Source organism: Teleopsis dalmanni, chromosome X (genome assembly GCF_002237135.1).
Source record: "Teleopsis dalmanni isolate 2A chromosome X, ASM223713v2, whole genome shotgun sequence".
NCBI classification, from domain to species: Eukaryota; Metazoa; Arthropoda; class Insecta; order Diptera; family Diopsidae; genus Teleopsis; species Teleopsis dalmanni.
In genome coordinates, this window is record NC_051848.1 from 32,497,734 (window position 1) to 32,514,789 (window position 17,056).

At 28.7% G+C, this 17,056-nt stretch overlaps 3 protein-coding genes across 6 annotated transcripts; 1 reads left to right on the forward strand and 2 right to left on the reverse strand.

The window, feature by feature from the left end:
• Positions 1 to 1,507: 1,507 nt before the first annotated feature.
• Positions 1,508 to 6,103, reverse strand: LOC119687149 (stress-induced-phosphoprotein 1). The gene is made up of 5 exons (XM_038101353.1): positions 5,797 to 6,103; positions 5,452 to 5,734; positions 4,300 to 5,159; positions 1,850 to 2,082; positions 1,508 to 1,775 (listed from the first exon to the last, which is right to left on the reverse strand). The coding sequence occupies exons 1-5, from the start codon at positions 5,803 to 5,805 to the stop codon at positions 1,703 to 1,705; spliced, it is 1,458 nt and encodes a 485-aa protein (XP_037957281.1). The 5' UTR covers positions 5,806 to 6,103; the 3' UTR covers positions 1,508 to 1,702.
• Positions 6,104 to 6,180: 77 nt separating this feature from the next.
• On the forward strand, positions 6,181 to 15,160 carry LOC119687151 (splicing factor U2af 38 kDa subunit). 4 transcript variants are annotated; one of them, XM_038101354.1, is made up of 4 exons: positions 6,181 to 6,246; positions 14,044 to 14,119; positions 14,178 to 14,687; positions 14,747 to 15,160. In XM_038101354.1, the coding sequence occupies exons 1-4, from the start codon at positions 6,243 to 6,245 to the stop codon at positions 14,925 to 14,927; spliced, it is 771 nt and encodes a 256-aa protein (XP_037957282.1). In that variant the 5' UTR covers positions 6,181 to 6,242; the 3' UTR covers positions 14,928 to 15,160. The 4 variants fall into 4 exon arrangements, with proteins under 4 accessions (XP_037957282.1, XP_037957284.1, XP_037957285.1 ...); XM_038101356.1 differs by lacking the exon at positions 6,181 to 6,246 and adding an exon at positions 13,645 to 13,762; XM_038101357.1 differs by lacking the exon at positions 6,181 to 6,246 and adding an exon at positions 13,645 to 13,744.
• Positions 15,161 to 15,210: 50 nt separating this feature from the next.
• On the reverse strand, positions 15,211 to 16,093 carry LOC119687152 (protein PET117 homolog, mitochondrial). The gene is made up of 2 exons (XM_038101359.1): positions 15,881 to 16,093; positions 15,211 to 15,827 (listed from the first exon to the last, which is right to left on the reverse strand). The coding sequence occupies exons 1-2, from the start codon at positions 15,970 to 15,972 to the stop codon at positions 15,545 to 15,547; spliced, it is 375 nt and encodes a 124-aa protein (XP_037957287.1). The 5' UTR covers positions 15,973 to 16,093; the 3' UTR covers positions 15,211 to 15,544.
• Between the last annotated feature and the right edge of the window lie 963 nt (positions 16,094 to 17,056).

The window sequence follows — 17,056 nt, forward strand, 5'->3', positions numbered from 1 at the left end:
ATATGAATATAATTTTATTTATTTATTTGTAAATTAACACTAAAATTAATTTTAAAGTTAACTAAGAATAAGGAACTGAACTACTTTTTTTTTTTGACAGTAGGTGAAAGCATCGAAAGCCACCGTGTGAGACTTGAACCCATTAAACCACCTCTTAGGAATGAATGGAGGAAGATTTCCACAGCATTGTGAAAACTTCATTCCAGTAATCAGGGGAGAGAGGAGAAAAAATGGACTTAGTACCTAGCGAGCTAGATTTATCTAAGCCAGAAAGCAAAAGCGTACATAGGGAAATTGAACTACTGAAATACTAAGTTCTTCGCTCTGTGCTTATAGTCATTTTAAGAAATATATCTAAATTTTATTTGATATGTCTTTGGTTAGGTATGGATTTTTTATATTGCAGTCACTATTCCTGAAGAGGCTGGTTGAAAAGGCTGGTGTCGTTGGTTAGGTTGTTGTAGCAGTTTATGAGATGGCTCATGGTTAGAATATATCCACATTTGGGCCATATTGGCTGTACATACCTGTATATAAGAAATTTTTATCAATACCAATAGGTAAACTGAGTAATAATATACAACGTGGAAAGCTATGTTTATCGACAAGCACTAAGAAATTACATAAACAAATTTCTAATTGTTTTGTTTTAGTCTTACCGAATTTGATGATATACTTGTCCTACTTTTTTATTTAGTAGTAGTAGTAGTAGTAATATCAGTAGTTACCTACAGAGTTATAATAAACAACGTGGAAAGCTTGTTTTAATGTTACCGAATTTGATGATGTTCTTATCCTCCTTTTTTTAATTAGATTGGGAGAACAGTTAAAATTTTAAATCATATATATAAAAGTACTCCTAACATAGTTGAAAAAACTCTGTATGTTCTTTACGCAGTATCTTATCAAAAACATTTAATTTCAACAAATGGGTAAAGAAAGTTCTTGAACCCATATTTTAGTATTGCACAATACAATATAAATTTTTGAAAACATTTCTTATATAGAAATATATATATTTTCTTATAGAAAATTATAATTTAAATAAAATAAAATTTTTATTTTTGACTTTTATAATTAATACGGTTTTTATTTTGTAAATTATACATACAAATTCATAAGTATATGTTAATTTTTAATTAAGAAGGCGTTCCGTGTTGTATTTTCATATATGCTTTTATAATTTAATATTTTTAATGAGTATATCTTGTTTTTTTCTTTTTGCATTCGTTTAACGATGTAAATTATAGTTGACCGGAATTCATGACATTTTATATCTTAAACCTAATGCCAAAGCAAGCTTGAGACAGAAATATTATTCATCTATTACGCAATCGCTCAGTTCTTTTTTTAAATATTTTATAAATTGAAACTTTATGGAAATAGAGCAGATATGAACAAATACCATTTAAAAAAACTTACCAACTTTTAAAATAAATTAACCTATGGTACTGCTCTTGATTTTTTGTAGTTTACAACAGCTTTTTTTAATATATTAAAAAAAAATTATATTATTACAACAACTACTTATTATGCACCTAAATTGAACCGTTAAAAACATAGGATAATTTTGTAATACAAAACTATATTACAAATAGATAATTAAATAATTGAAAATTATAAAAATCGCAGTAAAAGCAGCATTTGCTATTAAAGTTGTTAGTTAGTTTACTGGATTTAAATTTAAATCAGTAAAATATATTTAATGAATTTGTATAATTCCCGATTCCAACAGTTTCATTATTTTATCGGCTATAGCTGGATTTTGTAAATGCCTGGAAAAAAATTATAATAATTATTTTTATTTTGTGTAAGCAGAAACAGAAATAAACAACAAAAGTACACTTACTCATTTACTGCCTTAGGATCACTTTGCATTTGTTCCAGTATGATTCGCATTGCAGGATCTTTAAGAATTTGCTGAATTTCCGGATCAGACATAGCATTCTTTAAAATTTCTTGAGGATTTCTTTGGAAAGACATTGAGCATTGGCGGTAACCATCTAAAGCTTCAGCATTATTGGGGTCGATTTCTAAAGCTTTTTGATATGCAGCTGATGCTTTCGACGTTTTTTGCATACCCTACAAAAATTAATATTAAAAATAATTAAAAATATTTCATATTCTTATTACTTAGTGTTATATACACAACAATGAAAAGATAAAAAATTAAAATAAATAAATACATATATTAACATATGTCACATCTTGTGTTGAAACAGTGAACAAAACGAATGTATTGTCATGGTTTCAAGAACGACCGGGTCTATATCTCGGAACTACTCGCCGCCAGGAACGACAAAGTGCCCTTCGACTCCTCGCAAAAGGACTTCACAAGCAGGTCCCAGCGGGTTACAACAACAATACGTTGTCGAAATGTAAAACGATGTGACATGGGGTATACTGTATTTCGAGATACTGTATTTTGACTTTAAAACTTTCGATATCGACATTGTCAGAGTGATCTCACTTTCGTCATAGTTAAGAGGTCCTAGACTGAGGTATTTAACATTTCTGTAAGTAGAACTTCCACATCTCTACATATACACCCACTTATGCACTCATATATATGTAATATTCTCAATATTCTCTCTCAATTATTCACCGATTATATATATATATATATATATATATATATATATATATATATATATATATATATATATATATATAATATATATATATATTCTAACATCACACTTCAATGTTTATTAACACATTCTAAAGGCTATAAAGACTAATATCATTGACAGACTAGTGCATAAATTATCATTAGGTGCATAAATAGTCATTTATTTGGTCATTTAAGAGATTTAAATTATTTGTGGTTTTAAATGACAATTAATTTATTTGAAACAAAATAAAAATTAAAAAAAAATTGCGATTATAAAAAAAGTTATTCTGATTAAGAGTTTCTGCTCATACCAATGACTGAATTTATTATTTTTAACAATAACAATCATTTTTAACAATAATATGACCAGTTTATTTAATATTGTGTATGTCGTTATTTTTGAATTAAAATTTAGTTTCATTAACTTAAAATATACTATACAGCAATTTTTAATGTTTGAAGTGAAAACAAATGAATAGCAACGAATGTAAACACTTTCAAATGACTGATTTGAAATGAGTCATTTGCAATTAGTGTAAACGCCATATAAGCGGCAGTTGGTCGTTTATGCAGACAAGTGACACGGCAAAATTGGACTATATAGACTATTACATCAGTATTGCCAATTTCGTGTTTTTACAATGTTTTCGTACTTTTTGGTTGTGTCTGCATTTCCTAAAAGCAAATTGTAGATATGTTCACTTTCAATTTGTCACCAAAAATAACCCACAAGAAAAAACTCATAGAGTTCTTATTGCCTTAATTAATTCTGTATTAGGAGTATTTGCGTGCAAATTGGTAATGTTTCTAGATTTTTCTAAAAATAAACTTTTTGAAAAAATCAATATTTGTTAACTTTTTTTTTTGTATGATTTGAAAAATACGCATCAGAGATCTAATGTTTATTTATAAATAACAATTCATGTTTCTATAATAACGTTTTCAGCTGATTGCTCATAAATATATAAAAAGAAATGTAACAATTGTCAAAATGAAAACCCGAAATGATAATGTAAACGCTAAATCAACTTTAGTAAAGTTCGTTGACTAATTTGCTCCTAAAAGTCGCAAATTCTGAAATTTGTTACTAAACGACACTGCTTGGCCTTAGTGCCGAGGTATATATACGCCGGCTCTCGTGTAGGAATTCGAACCGACATATTGTTTTCTCTTTCACTCTCAATTTTATAATTTGCAGTGAAAGCAACAAAGATTTTACGCATGCCATACCCGAAACAGTCTACATTACATGGTTATTGTTGTAACCCGCTTGGATCTACTTGTGAAATCCGTTTGGGTGGTGTTAAACGGCGCTTGTTCGTTTTCGACAAGTGGCTCAGGGACGTAGACCCGGCCGTTATTGAACATTACATTGTCCTTAGGCTATGTGTCATCTTGATAATAAAAATAACTCGATACTCCTTTTTAAATACATTTGTACCACACATATTAATATATTTGATTTTCATTAAAATTGGATGTTATTAAATTATAACTTCTAAATTTGAATATCAATTCAAAATAAATATAATATCACTAAATTTTTGTAACATTATATTATTTTGGCGGAAGAATAAGTTCTAATTAAGATGTTGAAAATGATATACAATTGATAGATAGATGATAATTATTAAACTGATATTATTTCAGTTTAATAATTTTTAAAAATTATCATGCCAACTTACCTGTAGGATTTTTCCTTTGCGAATATAACCCTTAATAAATTTTTCATCTAATTGAATGCAAGTCTCACAATCTTTTAGACCTAAGTCAAAAGCTGTTAATTTTGTATAACACGCAGCGCGATTACTGTACAACTTAGGATCACTCGGATTTCTTTTGATTGCTTCGGAATAATACTTTACAGCCGCACTATAATCACCTTTTTTAAATAATTCATTGCCCCTTTCTTTTTCTTCTTCGGCTTTAGCTGGATCAATATAAGCACGGCGTTCTTCTTCTTTAATTTTACTTTCAACCTCACTTAATAAAGTCTTTACCTCTGGTGTGCGATGTTCGGACATAGCCTTTTCATAATAAATCTTTGCCTGACAATAATTTTCCATTTTTTTATAAGAGTTACCAATACGTGTAAACGCTTTAGCAATAAGTTTAAAATCTGCACGATTTTCACGGCCGATTTCAATACCCTTTTCACATTGTTTGATACAATCTTCATAGTTTTTACGTTCAAAATGAACCGCGGCTATATTATTGTAAAAGGTTATATCAGTAGGAACGAATTCCAAGGCAGCATGGTAATGTTTAAGTGCAGTATCGAAATCTTTCTTTTTGTAAGCAGTATTCCCCAATTCTTTTTCTCTCTTAGCAAAGAAGGCTTTCCGTTCCTCTTCACTCATATCATCTGGATTAGGTTCCTTCGGTACATTAGCTGATTCATTATATTTTGGCATTTCATTAGTTTGTGGTGAAGGGTCAGTGTCCATAGGCATAGTACCATGTTTTTGCACAAATTGCATCACAGCGGACGTTATTTCTTTACGTCCTTGCTGAAGAATTGCATTGGTAGGATCATGCTTTAAACCTGTCATAAAAAAATTAAAGTTTAAATAAATTTATTAATTTGATATATAAATCAAATTATTACACTCATGCTTGCATACTACTAATAATCAATCATAAAATTAAAATTAAAAATGCACAACAATCAAAACGAAATTTCTAGAACTGCATGTATAAACACCGGGTCGACATATATATTTATAGGTTATGTATGACACTTTGCAATTCATAACATAATCCAAAAATTAAGATCAATAAACAATTATAAATATATATACCAAATAAAAAAAATTAAAACAAACGAATTTAAATACCTTCATTGTAGGCTTCAAAGGCTTTAACGTAATCTTTCAATCCTGCCAAAGCAACACCCTTACGAGAGTAACCTTTTGGCCACGATGGATTCAATGCGATTGTCTTTTCAGCGTCTTCCAGCGCTTGAGCAAATTTTTCGGCTTTCGCATACGCAGCAGAGCGGTTACTGTATAGAACATGGTTTTTTTCATCTAAATTAATGGCTTCTGTATATGCACTAATAGCTTCATCGTATTTTTCGGCATTCAGTGCTTGATTTCCTTTTTCCTTTAGTTCGTTTACCTACACAAAAAAATAAATGCGATTTTTTTTTTCGCCCTGCTTTATGCAAATAATCGGCTTACCTTTTCCATCGCTATCTGTTGATATATTTTATATTTCTATAAATCTAGTCCTTTTTTTAATGTTACAAATTGAGTTATGAATCAAATTGTGCAGTACTTGAATGGAACACTGTAGCGTGCGTTTTTCCACCTAATCAAATCACGCCAACTTTGTTAAGATTTTTCTAGAAGAAACAAGTGAGGAATGGCGCAAAACAGAAACAAAAATTGCTTTTCGATTGTTCTTTTATGTTGTTATGTTGGCAACAATGTTGGATAACCAGAATACAAATTCATTCTCTAAAATAATATTTGAGATACAATAAAAAATATTTTCAAAAATTTTTTATTTATTACTGTTCTAAAAATTTAAAAATGAAATAAATTTCATTAAAAAAATTATTTGAAAAAATGTTTTTAGTTCATACGTCAAATTATTTCGCATTTGTTGCTCATCATGTCATGTAATGAGTATGTACTTGTGGTAAATATATAACAAAAATTATTTAAATTTCATCATTTTACATTCAAATACGCAAAATATATTAAAGTAAGCGAATTTGAATATATAAAATGCAAGAAATTTTATTTTTTTCTGTGACATGTTAATTTGCTAAAGTATCAAATTTTGACAGTCCATACAAAGTACTAGCACTCGTTTCACATATTAAAAAATCAACGAGAGTTTAGCATGCTAAATATAAAACAAGTAAAAGTCTTCCATACGGCATTTACATTGTGAGATTAAAAGTAGATTAAAGCAATAATCAAGATTAAAGTACAAATCTTAGATTTCCCATACAAAATTAATCTCCATTTAGTCAACATTAATGTTTAAACTGCTTCGAAATGGTAATTGTTTTTCTGAGCAACTCTGCAAATGGCTTAATATCGTAGATTCTTTTTACGATTTTAGAAGAATTGAAAAAATCTCAAAACAAACATTGAAAATGCCGAAGTGAGTAAATTTTTAATAAATTTGTTTAATAATAGTTTTGTAGATAATTATAACTAAAATTTGTTATAAAACTATTTATTAAATTTATATTAAATTTTTTTGTACAAAATTTTTATTACATGCTGACTTACAGAAATTTATCAAACACACGAAACAAACCAAAAGAAAAATGTCAAAATTAATCTTCAATGTATAACATAAATGGTGGAGATTATAAATGCAGATTAACTCAATGTGGTTCTATTAATCTCACAATGTAAACGTAGTATTAGGTTCTTTTGCTTATTTATAAAACAAACTTGTCAAATTTAAAAATATATGAATAACTCTGGCTTATATTTTAAGAATTCAATAAGTTTTTAATTGATATTCCATGTTTTATATAAATTTTACAATTATAATATACTGCAAATTTAAATTTCTTGAAAATATTTTATACATATTTAACTTTATTTTCATATGGATCTTTAAAAAAATGTAGTAATAATATTTCATTTCAAAACGAAGTTAACATCAAAGAGGGAATATATCACCAATTTTTCTTTATACGACCAACAATGCCATAAATCACCTCTTAGGAATGAATGGAGAAGATTTCCACAGTATTGTGAAAACTTCATTTCAGTAATCAGGGGAAAGAGAGAAAAAATAGATTAAGTGCCTAACGAGCTAGATATTTCTAAGCCAGAAATTAGGGGCGTACATGAGGGAAACGGTAATAGGGAAGAGGGTGGGATCAGAGCAGATGACCAGGGATAAGGTTAGCGGTAAACTTTATTACTGTGGTCACGAAAGCCGAGGTTATATAGGGCAATGGAGTGGAGGTAACGATCCCACTCATCGATGTAGCGGGACAGGTATTGGCGAGTTTTAAAGCGCAAAGCTATAACAAGATCTTCTATGGAACCGGGTGAGGTACCTATGAGCGAGTGTCAAAAGGTACTTGTCAATGCGAGTGATCTTGGCATTATCGTAAAGGATAGAGATGAAGAAGTGCTTGCCGTCAGGCTTGCGGTTATAGTTGGTGCAATCCCGAAGAAGTTTTCGCTCAAACAGGCGGATTCTTTCCATTTTGGCTTACTTATTTGGACCTGGCAGAATATACTCGGAAGCACTAGGAAAAAATGTAACCATCCATCAAACGGAAATATACGCAATTGATAAATGCGCCAGTTTCAACTTGAACGCAACTATCAGAACTGTAGAATGGTAATACTGACTAACAGACAGGCAGCTATAATATCCAAACTGATATGAAGTGTATTGACAAGCTGAACATAGTTGGTTGGAACAATCACGTGCACTTAATATGGATTTCGGGGCATGCTGAAATCCAAGGCAATGAAATGGCAGATAAACTCACAAGAGGCGCGGCTTCAATAATGATAGGCCTAAAATCTTTCTGCAGTCTAGACAAAGGAACTGTGTCCTTTCTTACGAACGGCTTAGAAGAAAACAAAATATAACTCTATTGGGAAGAGCCATTAAGACTATCACAATCTAAAATGCTTCTAGGGATTTACAAAATACAACGCTTCAAGGATTGCATAGAACAAACAAAGAATAACTTAGCAATTATTACAGGATTAGTAACCGGTCACTGTAGAATGAATAATCACCTAACAAAGTTAGGAATCCAATCCAACTCAGACTGCAGAAGAAGAGAAAAAAGAGAAAGAAACCGCATACCATATACGAGGGGGTTTCGCAGCACTGATGCACAAGCAGAAAAAACACCTAGGAGAGTGTTTCATGGAACATAGGAATTCAAAACTAGGCTCTATACTGTCTTTCATTGAAGAAATCGGACTTGAAGAAACACTCTAATCCGACTATTATTACATAATAGATTTTTTAAGTTGCAGTGTGTTATCCCCTTTCTATAATAATAATACTTATTTGGTCATAATAACCCGTTACTTGATCATAGACCGAAGTTTCTGGATGTTAATTCTCTGAATTATATCAATATTGTGATAAAGCTCGTACATCTCGTGCGATATTATTTACAGTATCGACATATGTATTTAAAAATTGACAGAATCATACACTACAAAAAAATAACTATGGCGCCGGCCATAAATCACAAATCACCACCATTGTTTTTTTTTTATGTGTCTTAATGCTAGACAAAAACGTTTAATTTCTACAACTAGTATATTAATATATAATTTAGAAGAGCGGAAGCTTTAATCTGTTGATCGCTATATATGGATATTGGCATCTATTCATACGCCAATTTTATAACAACATTACCAAACATAGCAAAATTACGATGAAGATCACAATTTCGAATACAAAATGGTGAATAGTTCACAATACTTTATTTTAAAATAATTGAGTTGCATCAACGCAAGTTTTACTGGCACGTTCCCACATTAGTATACCATACGTTCATATTGATTTTATGATTTAATTTTTTCAATACATGATTAAAAAAGCATCACATTAAAGATTTTTTTTAATAGCCGTAATTTTTTACTTCAAAATTCCAGCAGCTATTAAAATCATATAAGTATTTTTTACTAATAAATTCAAATGTATAAATAAATTAATTAATTTAGAAATATATAAGATAAAAATGTTTACCATTGCCATTCTAATATTCATTTTATTTTATTTTATTTAAATTAATTAATTTTTAGTGTTTATAAATGTTATATATCATATTATAAACAACACAATCAAAAACATATGTCAAAAAAAAGTATTCAACACATTTTAAAAGTGATGCCAACTTTTTTTAACTTAAGCTAATGTGGTTTTTTTACAACTCTGTGAAGAAAAATTACGGCTAATATTACGAATTAATTAATACTTTGTTTTTTCCCGGGCATCAGATTTTTTTTACAAATTTTACGTGATATTGAAATAATAAAACACTTAGTTTAATTTTAAATACAAATAAAACCATTTATATACGTGTACAAAAATTAAAATTTTTTTCAAAAATTTCATAAATTTGAAAATTGAGAAAAAAGAATAATTTCAGTGTTTTATTTTAAAATGTTCAACATTTTTACCATTTTTTTTAATTATGTATTCATTTTACTTTTCAATTTATAAGAATTATTTATTTATTTATTATGTACACATATGCAAGATTAATTTCCTAATTTTAATATTATTGAAACTTTTAAAATAAACGACCTTAAGTCTAAAAAAAAAACATATATATGCATTATGAAAAAAAAATGTTTAAAACTTTAGTTCAATGAATAAGTTCATTTCATATTAAATGATAGCAATTTGGCAGATGAGATATACTTGAATAAAATCAAAATAAAATATCCCGCAGTTGTATATTCACTTCAAATGAGGTTCCATCAAAAGTGTTGTAATATAAACGAGCCACATATCGATGTTTGCTGATACACAGCTATTTATATATATGTTATGACAATGTTTTATATTGTCTAATTACTAGCTTTGTTTTTATTTTATGTAATATAATATTATCTTAATAATAATATTATAATAAATAATAATAGAACGTTTATTAAACATAGTCAATTATTTGATGTATATTGTAAAATTTACTTAAATGCAGCACAATAACTATGTATATCAATACATTTACTAAATCGGTTTTTAATAAAAACTTTTTTTCGTAGTGCTATTTTAATATTTCACAATACATATACATTTTATTTCTTGATTTCTTAGATTCCTTTATTTATGACACGCTGGAAAACATATTTCCAATGAAACAGTTTATTTAAGCCAATAACTTTTTTATCTACAAACACATGTTTATTAAACTTAAAAAAAATTTTTAAAGTTAAACTATATTTAAAATTGTTTGCTTTCTCTGGTACGCGTAGTTTTATAAAAGTTATTTTATTAATTGGTTATTTAAGGGTTTATTAATTTTTTAAATTGCTGACAAATTCGAAAGATCGTTTCTGTCTGCCATTCCTTATGGCTGGTATGCATCTACAAATTGGGACAAACAATATTTAAGATTAATATAGAATATTTAAACTTATAATTATTTTGTAATGATATATAAAAATATACTTTTCTAAAAGCAAGAAAAAGTTGCTAATCTTATAACTTTAATTGCGTTTTTTATTAAGTAAAAATAACTTTTGAAATAAAAATAAATTGAGTTTATGAGAGTGAGTAATGAGAGTAATGTCAACAAACTCGGTAAACAAAAACGGTAAACTCTTTTGTTTGTTGACGGGCATAGTTTAAAATTTTTTCTGGCGGTATATATTAACTTTTTAATAAAATGGAAAACGAAGGCATGTATTTTGTTAAATATTTTGAATAAATTATTTTTTGTTGAAATTGAATTATAATTAAATATTTGTTAACATTATATCGAATTATAGAATAAATTTGGTGTAAAGTTAGGAAGAAAATGTTTGTCAACGAAGCACACACTACTTCAAAAACACTTTAACCAGATAAATTTACCATCTGCTATAGATCATCTAATAAGAATAATCTCAGCCTGGAGATTAGAAGAAGAATTACCATTGCTAATTGGTGCTACAATGTGTTCAGTACGAAATTGGTGTGTGAAGCTTTCTCTCTCTTTCTCAACCAATAAAACTTAGGGTTTATAAGTCACTGATCCAATACTGAAGCCATACTGAAAATGCTTGAAAAAAAGTTTTTCGTAAGATCTTTAGTGCTCTACGAGTTGACGACGACTATTACAGTCATATAAACCGCGAACTGTTCTAGCTTTACCACGACATTGACATCATTCACTGAATTAACATCTAGTGGTGCTGGCTAAGTCATTTCTTGAGAAAGGATTACCTTACTCCAGTGAAAAAGGTGTTTAAAGTGATAGTTATGGAACAAGGTGTAGGGAAATATCATATCTCTTTGAGATCAATTTGGGGGAGCACTACCGACGCTTGATGTATGGGACTGGCAAAGGTGTACATGCAGCATAGGTGCCTTAAGAGGAGTGTTATACATAATGAATTTTTATCAGATTTCGCAAAAAACAAACCCATTTTGCATTTTGTTTTGTTTTACTATACAATGAGTTTAAAAGTTAAAGTAAATACAAGACCTAACTTTTCTTAAGCAACAATTGCTTATCCGCTTTGAATAAACTGGAGTTTAAACATACTATTAAGGCGTTTACACAATATTTAAAAGCAATATTTCTTACTCAAGAAATATTTCTTACTTACTTATGTTAAACTGCTTTTAGCATGCTAAAAATATTTTTAATTGAATTTTTGTGAAAATGTTTACATTTTTTAAATGTTTAAAATAACGTTTAAGACTCGTATAAACGTGATGAATATTATAAGATTTCTATAATCATATTACATATAATAATATTTTATTCTCACAATATTTTAGATTTTCGTATTGGAAGAGTTTTAACTGCTTATAAATCAACTTTTTCTATTTATCGCACAGTAATATAAAAGAAGAAATCAGAAGCAATTTGAATTAAGACAAAATATTATTTTTTAATGAATTGAACTTTTTGTTAACCAAAAAACTGTTTCATGTATTGCCAAGTAGGCACCATCAGTGGTTTTTTGTTTGACATATGTATATTATATATTAACTATATTAACTTAACTTGTTTATTAATTTGCAGAATTTATTGAATAAAATTAATGGCTAATTGTAGATTTACTCATTTATATTTCATTTACAACTTGTGTGATTTTGTTTGATAACCGCAATAATTTGTTTACATTTTAATTTCTGTGCATTTAAAATTAAATAGTTACACTAAGCCAATTAAATTAGTGAATAACAAAGGAGAACGAATAAAAATGTGATATATTATAAAAAAGTCAAAGTGCTATTTAGTTGAAGTATAATACGCCATTGATTTTTGGAGTAGTAGTTGTATTAATATCTATCCCTAAAAACGTGTATCTACCATTTCACACTAGATGGCAAGATTTTGTATAAACGAAAACGCATATATCCATAGATAATAGGATAGTGCTGCCAATTTATTTATATTTTTCCTTACTTCCTCTCAGTTTATTTTATTTCTAGAAAAATATTTGCTAGTGCTGTCAAAAAATTCTTTTTAAATGCACTGGGAGAAATATTTATATGCGTTTTAATTTAAACAATGTCAAAGTTTTTATAAATTACAATATTTAGAAGATTTTTTAAACATTTGATTTTTTTTTAATTAAATTAATTAAAAAGTCAAATTATATTAATAATTAAAATATATAAAAATATTTCTGGTAACTATTTGCTGTGTATGCATTTTTTACGATGTTTACCCTTACAGTTGTCAAATCTCACTAACAACACGAGTGAACCACAAAAAAAAAAAATGATGCCACACATTTGCTAAAAAATATAAAATTAAGATATATAAGCATAATAAATTTTTTTGATGAATTTATTAAGGGAATGGAAAAATGGATACAAATTCTTTGCTATTATTCGTTTTGGCAATCACAATTATGAATTAATTCTTTAGTTTCACTTTGTTATATACATGATATATGAATAACAAAAAAACGAACCATGATTGTTAATATTTTGTAACCATAAGACTAAATGAATAATAGTATGAAAATGCTAGATAACGTAATATAATATATATAACAATATGTATGCATATTAAAATTTATATATATTTGTATATTTCTTTGACATGAATGCTCCAATAAAACACGTACCGCCTAAAAATTAATATGCAAAGTAAAAAGAATATTAGGTCTGGTTAAACCAAGTTGGCATCATTTTTAAAATGAGTTGAATGCTTTTTTGTTGACTCTTTTTGGTTGTGTTGTATATAATATGATATATAAGAATTGTAAATGCTAAAAACAAATTAGTTTAAATAAAAAACAAAATAAATATTAGAAGAACAATAGTAAGCATTTTTATTTTATATATTTAAATTGATTAATTTATTTATACATTTGAATTTATTAGTAAATAAAATACGTATATGATTTTAACGGATGACTGTAATTTTGAAACCTATTTCCAGTGAAAATTCACAATAGACTGATTTTAGAATTTGGCTACACTAAAACTTAAAACGTAAAAACATTGAAGATTGTAAGAGAAATGTTGTTGCTTCACATGTTTTTTTTGCAAGTTGCGAGTATTTTTTTTTGATACTTTGATAGAAAAAATTACAGCTATTGATGTTACCATTTAGTTGTGTATTGTTTGTTAGTTTCAATTAAGTGGCATCACCACGCTGCAGCCGTCATGTTTGGCAGCCGCAGCTTGGTTGAAAAGGCACAGCATTTTATGTAGATTTTGTTTAAACGAATGTAAAAATATTAAGGAAGTTAATATAAGTAAATATTTATTAAGAGAATATTATTTTCTAGTGCTCAAATATAAGTTCTGGCTATTTTTGAGTATGGCGGAATATTTAGCTTCGATTTTTGGCACTGAAAAAGATAAGTAAGTGCGAAAGGTTTATTTTTGTTTTTGCATAAATAAATATTCTTATATTTTACAGAGTAAATTGTTCGTTTTATTTTAAAATCGGCGCTTGCAGGCATGGCGATCGATGTTCACGAATACACAATAAACCAACATTTTCACAAACCGTGTTGTTACAAAATCTCTACGTCAATCCACAAAATTCCGCGAAATCAGCAGATGGTTCTCATTTGGTGGCTAATGTTTCCGATGAAGAAATGCAGGAGCACTATGATAATTTTTTTGAAGATGTTTTTGTTGAATGTGAAGACAAATATGGTGAAATTGAAGAAATGAATGTGTGCGACAATTTAGGAGATCATCTTGTTGGTAATGTATACATAAAATTTCGTAATGAGCAGGATGCCGAGAAGGCAGCGAATGATTTAAATAATCGTTGGTTTGGTGGACGTCCTGTTTATTCAGAACTATCGCCAGTTACTGACTTCCGTGAAGCTTGTTGCCGCCAATATGAAATGGGGGAATGCACACGATCAGGCTTTTGTAATTTCATGCATTTGAAACCAATTTCACGGGAGTTACGTCGGTACGTATAAATTTTGTTTATGCTTAAAAAATTATTTACATGATCTCGAATTTTTGCAGATATTTATACTCACGGCGCCGCCGTTCCCGGTCTCGTTCGCGATCTCCTCGTCGTCGACGTTCGCGTTCACGTGAGCGCCGTCGTTCACGTAGCCGTGACCGCGACAATCGAGAAGGTCGGGATGGACGTGGCGCACGTGAACGTCGTGATGGATCGAGCGAACGAAAAGGACGCTACTAGGTACAATTTTTTTGAAGGCAGTAGGAAAATACTGCCTGCAACTGAAACTAAGCTAGCGTTTTGTCAGATGAGTAGAAGTTGAAATTGGAAATGATCCTTCTTCAACTTTGTTAACATAAATTAAAAAAATTATTTTCATTGCAGCATATATATTTCACGAACACATTTTATAAAAATATAAATTAAGCTATAATGACAGTTCAAAACCGTAAGAAATTATTAAGACAACAAAGAAAAGTACTAAAAAGTTTAGAAATTCACTATTTTAAATAAAAATGTAAATTATGTGTTTAAATAAAAATATTACTGTATGTTTCTCATCAAAACTATGTTAAACAAGATTGCGAATACAGCAACTATCGTGCGAATTGTATTTTTTTGCTACATGGTTTATTCCCGTTTGTTAAATCAATTTGCTTTGAGCACATTTAAAGTTGTTTTTTTTTTCGGGATAATTTTGTTGGCAGATGGAAGAGGTTAGGCTAATTTCAAGTCTTTGTATAATATTTTTTATTTGCTGATTTTTTTTGCACACGACATATTTGATTTCGCACCCAGCGCGATTTTCAACTGTATTATTAGTGTCATCAAGGTGCGTGCAGCAAATTGTTCTGAACTTACGCTTTCTCCCAGTGTTTGTCATCTTCAATTTGACGTTTTCTTTGATGTGGTTGGACTTCTTTTAAGACTTCTACATTCTCTTTATGTACATTGACTTTGTTTGGCTCTTTAAGTATTTCTGCGTTTTCATTTTGAATGTGGGTATCTTTATCTAAGGGCGATTGTGCCTCTTTTAGTTGCTTTGTTAGATCAATTTGTTTTTGTAATAAATAAGTGTTTTCAAGTTTTCGACGTTGCTGTCGTTCAATATCACGAATTACACCTTCATGCAGTTTATCACTAAAAAAAAATTCTCAAAAAAGTTTTCTTTATTAAAAATTGTGTAAAACTACCGGTCGGTGGTTTGCTTGTAATGAACATAACCTATAATCGCAGTTGTGGTGGTAAGAGCTGCTCCCAAGGTGATTTTAGACGCAAAAGACATTTTTGTAGTTTTTATGTAATATCAATTGATTTCAAATATTTAAAAAAACCTTTAAGAAGTTACGTATTCATTTGTTACTTTCCGCAAATATGTCTGCTTCAACAATAAACAATTTTATAAAGAATAGCTTTCATAATAAAAATCAGCTGTTTTTACTGTTTGAAAGTCATTGGACACAATGTATTATGCATTGCATTTTTGCATTGAATTGTTTACTAATAAATTATAATTTCATTAATATTATTGCTGTACTTTCAAAAAATTAAGTAACAAAAAAATATTCATTTTAGGAAGTTATTGATTCAGCACAATTATTTCAATCATTTAATTATTTCTATCATGAACAGTTGACCGAAATCCTTTAAACGATTCACTAATTTCATTGCATGGGAGTTTCATCTGCAGAAATTATTTTTTGGTATTTAGCAGTTACCAAATTTTACTTAAATTATCATATTTCTGCAAAAAGATTCTGTTGCATCTGTTCTGTACCATCTTATACAGTAATATACAATATAAGTTTGACTATCGATAAACCTCTGTTTAAAAGTTTAGAGAAATCAAAAGACGAGTGTACTTCTTAAGAGCGTAAACATTTACTTATAAGGCAGTGGTGCAAATATTTAACCCTAGAGAGTTCCTGATAATTGAGAGTAATATATAATATAAGTTTGACTATCTATAAACCGGATTAAAAATTAAGAGAAGTCTAAAGACGAGTGTACTTCTTAAGAGCGAAAACCTCTACTTATAAGGCAGTGGTGCAAACATTTAGCCCTAGAGAGTTCCTGATAATTGAGCCAATAAATCTGCACTACTTTCCTATCCAAATGTGTGCAACATTATATAGAGTGGTATTATATTTAACAGCTATATGCGTTCTATGTAGTATAACAAATTTTGGTATACTCTAGAATTTGTTCCAATTTTAATTTAAAACTTGTTTATTTTTAATCAAGTTTAATTAAGATTTAAAAGTTGCATCAATATTGTTTAGCAAATGTTTATCAAAAATCAATCAAATATTTTATTTTATTTTGGTTACAGATTATATGTTCCAAATTAAACTATATAATTGAACGTT

Coding starts and splice junctions, on each gene's coding strand:
- LOC119687149 (XM_038101353.1), bottom strand. Junction 5,160..5,451: donor CTTTGAAGCCTACAATGAAG/GTATTTAAATTC, acceptor TTTTTATGACAG/GTTTAAAGCATGATCCTACC. Junction 1,776..1,849: donor GATCCTAAGGCAGTAAATGA/GTAAGTGTACTT, acceptor ATTTTTTTCCAG/GCATTTACAAAATCCAGCTA.
- LOC119687152 (XM_038101359.1), bottom strand. CDS start 15,972: ATGTCTTTTGCGTCTAAAATCACCTTGGGAGCAGCTCTTACCACCACA. Junction 15,828..15,880: donor TACAAGCAAACCACCGACCG/GTAGTTTTACAC, acceptor ATTTTTTTTTAG/TGATAAACTGCATGAAGGTG.
- LOC119687151 (XM_038101354.1), top strand. Junction 14,120..14,177: donor TTTGGCACTGAAAAAGATAA/GTAAGTGCGAAA, acceptor TATATTTTACAG/AGTAAATTGTTCGTTTTATT. Junction 14,688..14,746: donor ATTTCACGGGAGTTACGTCG/GTACGTATAAAT, acceptor GAATTTTTGCAG/ATATTTATACTCACGGCGCC.